Source organism: Oncorhynchus nerka, linkage group LG18 (genome assembly GCF_034236695.1).
Source record: "Oncorhynchus nerka isolate Pitt River linkage group LG18, Oner_Uvic_2.0, whole genome shotgun sequence".
Lineage (NCBI taxonomy): Eukaryota > Metazoa > Chordata > Actinopteri > Salmoniformes > Salmonidae > Oncorhynchus > Oncorhynchus nerka.
In genome coordinates this window covers 74,569,107-74,576,229 of record NC_088413.1, presented here as the reverse complement: position 1 = coordinate 74,576,229, position 7,123 = coordinate 74,569,107, and the positions used below count along the sequence as shown (strand labels likewise).

The 7,123-nt window shown below is 39.8% G+C and overlaps 1 protein-coding gene across 1 annotated transcript; it reads right to left on the bottom strand.

The window, feature by feature from the left end:
* Nucleotides 1-747: 747 nt before the first annotated feature.
* LOC115146686 (protein delta homolog 1) lies at nt 748-6,069 on the bottom strand. Its single transcript, XM_065003295.1, has 6 exons — nt 5,947-6,069; nt 5,503-5,582; nt 5,231-5,294; nt 4,769-4,899; nt 3,917-4,058; nt 748-3,185 (listed from the first exon to the last, which is right to left on the bottom strand). Exons 2-6 carry the CDS (start codon nt 5,570-5,572, stop codon nt 2,393-2,395), a joined length of 1,200 nt encoding a protein of 399 aa, XP_064859367.1. The 5' UTR covers nt 5,573-5,582; nt 5,947-6,069; the 3' UTR covers nt 748-2,392.
* Nucleotides 6,070-7,123: the final 1,054 nt, after the last annotated feature.

Sequence of the window (7,123 nt, the reverse complement as noted above, 5' to 3'; positions counted from 1 at the left end):
CAGGGAAAATGTGTGGAGTAAAACGTACATTATTTTCTTTAGGAATGTAGTGAAGTAAAAGTAAAAGTTGTCAAAAATATAAATAGTAAAGTAAAGCACAGATACCCCCCAAAAAAAAAAAACTTAAGTAGTATTTTAAAGTGTTTTTACTTAAGTACTTTACACCACTGCAAATAACCAAATAACGGATTAGTCAGATGCTTATTAAGTGCATTTTAAAGTATTCTATTATGTAGATAATACTGTATGTTAGATGTGGCTGAAAAATATATAATAAGGTAAGGTATTCATTTGTAAGGTATACATGAATATGTCAATAGTTAAGTTTGTAAATAACTTTACAGGTTTTGTAGACTAATTTATAAAAGTCCAGTAGTGTTTATTTCATTGGTTGATACAGGGTGATATATTCTCCACAAGGTGGTGGCAAACACCATTCCGGGATACGGATACTAGGAACCCACACAATGATCTGGGCCTGTATTCACAAAGTGTCTCGGAGTTGGAGTGTTGATCTAGAATCAGTTTAGCCTTTTATATCATAATGAATAATGTTATATGGACAGATCCTAGTTCAACACTTCTTCTCTGAGAGGCTTTTGTGGATACAGGCCCAGAATACATACGGACTGACCAGGATAGGAAGTTTATTTAACTTTATTTTTTAAATACAGGTTTGTCTTCTTGAGAAAAAAAAAACATATTTTTAGACCTGTAAGTTGAAATATAAATTTGGGATGGCTGTCAGGCTGTAGATACAGTATTTGATAAATGTATCTTATTTGAAAAAGGAAGACTGGTTTATATTTTTATTAGCAAAGATCAAGAAAAACACAAAAAGCAATATTCTACCAAATCACAGTAAAAGCACATAGCACTGTAACATGTACTGAGGATGGATAAGGGGCCCTTCTATGAAATACCTATTTTTAAACATTCCTGACAACGAATATCAATGTTTTTATTAATGTTTTGTCAACATTTTTACCTATTTTTCAAACACAAATCAATGACAGTATTTCAAGGTGAAATCAAGTTGAATTAAACATAGTTAAAACTAAATATGGATGTTGATTTAATGTTGAAGTCAGGTCTTTGCCCGGTGGGTTAAAACTAACCGAATGTTACCAATAAGAGTACGAAATCCAAACTGCTCGCTAGTGTTTTCTACAATGTTTATGGTTTGAAATGATATGTGGCAGAATACTCTCTTGAGTGAAAATTGGGTACCCAACTTCCTGCCGGTGCCCCAACCACACAAACACAACATCCTATTTTTGTTGTTGACATATCCAGTGATTAATGGCTCCAACCCACATTTTCTTGGCCTGGAAAAGTAAATTAAAGCCACCCACATTTTAATCCTATTTTGCCCTCAAACAAACTGCAGGGGTCGATGATTGTGTTGTGGTATAAAATCTTACCAGAAATTGGCTGGAGTTTTGTTCAAAGCAGGAGTTTGCAGTCACATTAATATTTGTAAATACACTTGCTGAATTATAGAGTTTAATTAATTGGTGCTTTAAAATAACACTAATTAGACATAAAATGGGATGAATATCTAAAGTACTATAACATCCACTACTGGTGGTGCGTAACAATTGTATTATGCTCTTTACAGATTGACAATACTTGCTGATATTTCCAGACAGATTTTTTTGATAATATATAGATTCAATCAAAAACTAAAAAGCAGTATAAATGGAAAGATGTGGTTCACTTGAATACTGTAAAAGCAGATGTATCCTATCCACTAACAACAATATGTAGAAGACAAATACGAACAGCAATCTGAATACTAATAGAATCTAACCATCAAAAGCACTGACTGGTTCTAGTTCAAAATATCAGCATATCGACAATAGGATTTGTAATAAAATGATAAACTTGGGGCTTTATGATAATCACTGTAATTGACTTAAAGTCTGACATTTGTACACGATTTGATGCATAATTAATTACAGTATAAAAGTGGAAAGTAAAACATTGAATTAGTTCAGATCAAAAGCTTCGAAGAATCAAAATCAGCTGTTTTGGTTATTTTGCTTTAAAAAATATGATTTTGCTTTATTAGCACTTTTATGTTATAAGTTAACATCTGAAAGAGATAAAACAACAGCTTGTGGATGTCCTGAAAATTAGGCAGGCATACATTATTGTCCTTCTTCTCCAGGCATAGTGCCTGTACATCTTAGCATCATTCCTCTTGAGGAAAGTTCCACATACAGTGGATCACATTAGAACAGAATAACTGCATTTTTTCAGAGAGGGGAGCCTCAGTTTTCTCTTTCAAATCTATTTTAAATCCATGACCTTCTCCATTTGTTTTGTAGGTGTCCTTGCACACTCAAACACACTCCTTATGCAGACGGTCAGTCAAAATACCCACATGTCAGATTGACGTGTAATGTTTCCCAAAGCTGGTGAGCTTGATCTTCTCAGGGAGGATGATGTTGACAGAGCGGTCCCCCTCATCCTCGCTGTTATTGGCTCTCAACAGATGCTCTCTCTGCTGGCGCACCAGATGGCTGTACTTGGCGTTGGCCATCCACGTCTCGCAGCGGTTGAAGAAGATAATACCTGTGGTTCCCAGGATCACCAGGCAGGTGAGCAGGCCCAGCATCCCGAAACAGATGAGCTGACTGCGGGTGACCAGGCTGGCGGCAGAGGCCGAGTGAACCGTCTCCTTCAGGCTGATCTTGAGAAGGTCCCTCTCGGGGGGCCTTAGTAGTTTATGGAAGGCGTGGGCAGGTAGGCTGTAGTGTGATGGGGAGAGTTTGGCCAGCCTGAGTTTGGCTCTGGGCCTGTGTGGCTGCTGGGTCGGTGTACATTCATGCCCAGTGAAAGTGCACCCTGGGAGGCACAGGCAATGGTACATCCCAGCCCTGTTCTTTTGGCTCCCCACCACGCAGGTGCCCCCGTTCCCACAGGGGGAACTAGCACAGGGGGAGAGGGGGTCCACATGGGTGTTGTTACAGGTGGGGCCGTTGAAGCCCGCGGGGCAGGCGCAGGTGAACGCAGGACCGTAGTCGGTGCAGTTGCCCCCGTTGAGGCAGGGGTTGGGATCACAGCTGTCCGTGTCAATCTCACAGAAGTCTCCAGCGAATCCGAGGGGACAAGCGCAGGAAGGGTAGGCTGCCAAGCCACCGGCATCGGAGCAGGTGCCACCATTTTGGCAGGGAGAGCTGAAGGGCAAACCAGTTCACTTTGATTTCTCTATAAAGTACACAGTATAAAACTGTACCAGGGATTATGGCAACATACAAGAGCTCAAGAGGGTTTAAATGTTTTTTTTTTTTAATCGGTCACATCTCAGACGTTGTGTAAGACCATTCAAATGATATGTTTTGTTGTTAGCCAGTACTGTGTTCACAGCCACATGCTCACAGCCGTTCAAAAAGGATGCCTTTTTAATCCTTATGCTGCATTAAACATTCACTCTAGACATTCACTCTAGACATTCACTCTAGACATTCACTCTAGACATTCACTCTAGACATTCACTCTAGACATCCAATGTGGGCTCAGTGTTTAGGAATCATTCTCAGAGTCCCACAAAAAGAAAGGTAATATACATCTCCATGTAAAAGTCATTTCAGTTAGAGGATTTAAATAGAACTGAAATGATTGCTTGTCAACTAAAGAGAAAGGACACACAGACAGAGCTGTATCGAATTTTGTGTCGGGGTCCTCTCAGTCAATAACAGGCCAGTGTAACAAAGAGCAATCATAATGAGATTCAGTGAGACTATGGCGGTCAAGGAAGGCTGTATTACCTATCAGTCTCCAGAGACAAGCCTGTGTCCATTTGAAAGGCAGAAGGGTTGATCCCCCAATGGATTCAATCTGGTATTGAAAAAGCTTTAGAGACTAAGGTTTTAATTAAGATAATGCAAACCATGTCAGAATTTCATACCCGTTTGTTAGACATGATCCCTTTTTCAGGTGGCAGCTCTCTCCTGTGTAACCAGGCAGACAAATGCAGAGGTATCCTCCCTGGCCAGTCTGGATGCATGTGGAGTTATCAGTGCATGGTTTAGATGAGCACTGGTTGGTGTCTGGAAAAAGTTGATAGAATGTTGTTGGGAGAGGTCATCACACACACACACACACACACAAACACACACACACACACACACACACACACACACACACACACACACACACACACACACACACACACACACACACACACACACACACACACACACACACACACACACACACACACAGTTGGTTATGATTTTTTATCGCCACAATGTAAATTGAAAACAAACAAACCAGTGACAAGTAGACTACATTTGACACCTCCCCACCCATGGTGTCTTTAAGACAGTGGAGCACATAGAGCCATCAGAGGCAGGAAATACTATTTTCTTTCAACCCTCAAACATATGCTTTCTCTTTCAGCTCGAGGTAAAGTCATAAAAATTTACATAAATATACAGTATATTGGAGATTAAACAAAGTATGTGCTATCGGTGAATCATTCAGCTGTATCTTATGGGATCCTACCTTATTCACATGGTCAGGCCTGACATGTGAGAGAAAGGTGGATTGGACTCACCTTGGTCACACTGGCTCCCCATCCAGCCCTCTTCACAGATATGATACCCACCTTCACAGATACCCACCTTGGTCACACTGGCTCCCCACCCAGCCCTCTTCACAGATATGATACCCACCTTCACAGATACCCACCTTGGTCACTCTGGCTCCCCATCCAGCCCTCTTCACAGATATGATACCCACCTTCACAGATACCCACCTTGGTCACACTGGCTCCCCATCCAGCCCTCTTCACAGATGCACTGCCATGCTTTCTCACAGCTGCCATGAAGACAGCCAGGGAAGGGCATGCACTGCTTGCATGTTACACCCTGCCAGCCTGGTTTGCATCTGAAAACATGATTCAGATGAAGGGGACCATTGTTATGCTTCACACATGTTTTTACTCACCCAGATGAACTATTATTGGATGTTTCCACAGGGTGTATTATTGTATAATTGATTGGGAAAAAGTAGATTTTTTATATATATATATTTGTAAACAATACATCTAAACTTGGAATTAGCAGGATGAAAAACGTAATTTCTTGTTTAGTCTGTGACGACTTGGCCATGTGGAAATGGGGTGAAATAAGATGAAAATGGACTGCTTATGTTGATGAAACATGGTTTCTACAAATATTTAACATACTTCCGATGATCTATTATATAATTTAATTACCTGCATTCCTCAGGCTTTTCACAGTAGCCGTTTTCAGGATTGCACCCTGCGCTGCATTTAATAGCTTGGATATGTGAAAGAGAAAACACGAGATTAGCTATGAAATGCCTTTTCAAAGACCTCTAAGATAAAACAGAACATTCATTTAAAAGGAAAATATTCGCAGCTAGTAAGTGATTTATTATTAAGTTATTACATCTCAATGACAGCCGTTATGTAATGAGGGTACTATTGCTATAATGGAAACTATAATGGATGATGTGGTAAATTACCTTTAGTGATGGCAACACTCAAGACCAGAAATAACCCAAATGTTGTCAGGCACATCCTGATTTTCAGCATGCTTCTTCTCCTGTAAAATAAGCATTTGTCAAATCGCAGCTCAGTTTCTAATTTCTCTGTCAAAAATAACTACAGGGTTTCGTAGGATAACCCAATGCGCTCAGCACGACCAGTCCCTCGCCTCCAAAGAACAGGTTGACATTGTTGAAAAGTTGATTATACGTGCATGCAGCATCGGACCTGAATTAAAATTCGTCAAGCCCTTGTTCTGAAAGAATAGCCTACACACCACGCACTAAATAGCATAGGATAACCAATTACGCACGAGCACAAACGAAAAATGCGACAAGAAGAACTATACCATAAAACGTTACGATATTAACCTAAATCTTCACTGATAAATCAATAACTTTGCTTAAAATTATACATTTTACCTATATCGCTTAGTTGTTCATCTAGCTAGTCAGTCATGTTGGATGCGTCAAAGCATGGCACTATATTTACTGGAATAAAGACGGCGGTGTAGCTATTCAGACGTGAGGTTTTTGTGTGATAGAGTAGACAGCATTGTGGTCCACGCTTGGCTCCTCCTGTCTGATTTAGGAAAGGAGCTGTCCAGTCCTCTGACCTACTGAACACATGAGGGGAAAGGCACACGTAGCCTAACGTTATCTGTTCAATAACTTGCAGCGCAATCTATACAAACTTCTCAAAAGTATCGGCAGGGTTCGTTGCCATACTCATTAATTCTCATTTGTTTTGTAAGACGTAATTGTTTATGATACAGTAATCATTTAAACACTTATTGTCAATAACAATTGTCTGGTCAATTCTACAAAAATGCCAACTTAATTACCCGCACTATTTCCAATTCTTTCCTCAGGCAAAAGGTGTAATTTTCTTGTGCCACAAATAGAAGGGCTTAAACTCAAAGCTCTAATTTACGGGTTCTTCGTGTTCCCAGACTTTATTGGAGCTGCAGTAGACTAGGGGAGAGGATCTATTACAATATAAATATAATTTATAAAACTCGCGTCTCCATTTAAGTCAATGATGGTATAATGAGAAGTAAGTCAGGAAGAAAAAGCAGGAAGTGTACCCTTAAATCTGTGCTGTGATTTGTTGAGTCAATTACAAAACAATGCATTCCATTTCATGACCCACATCAGTTATCATGACCCACATTCAACATTACCATGGCAATCCAGCATCAGTTGATAGAACATTCCAAAATAACATGGAGATGATTGCATCACAATACCAGGCAGCCAAATCGCGATTGTATAATGGGTTTACCAGTCAAATTGCCAGGTTTAGAGCTTCCAAGCCCGTTCCATTCATTATATGTATATGGCTATAGGTCGTTTTCATTAAAACGTCACAATACCTTCAATTTGGCTGATGGAAGGGGCAAGGAGACCGAGCCCCAGTACCAATAAAACCATTGACAACTAAACTCAGCAAAAAAAGAAACGTCATCTCACTGTCAACTGAATTTATTTACAGCAAACTTAACGTGTAAATATTTTTATGAACATAACAAGATTCAACTGAGACATAAACTGAACAAGTTTCACAGACATGTGACGAACGGAAATTGAATAATGTGTG

What these genes read in the sequence shown, in the direction of transcription:
- LOC115146686 (XM_065003295.1), bottom strand. Translation starts at nt 5,572, where the DNA reads ATGCTGAAAATCAGGATGTGCCTGACAACATTTGGGTTATTTCTGGTC. An exon ending in GAGTGTTGCCATCACTAAAG is followed by an intron (nt 5,295 to 5,502) that starts GTAATTTACCAC and finishes CACATATCCAAG; the next exon opens with CTATTAAATGCAGCGCAGGG. An exon ending in GGATCATGTCTAACAAACGG is followed by an intron (nt 3,186 to 3,916) that starts GTATGAAATTCT and finishes TTTGCCCTTCAG; the next exon opens with CTCTCCCTGCCAAAATGGTG.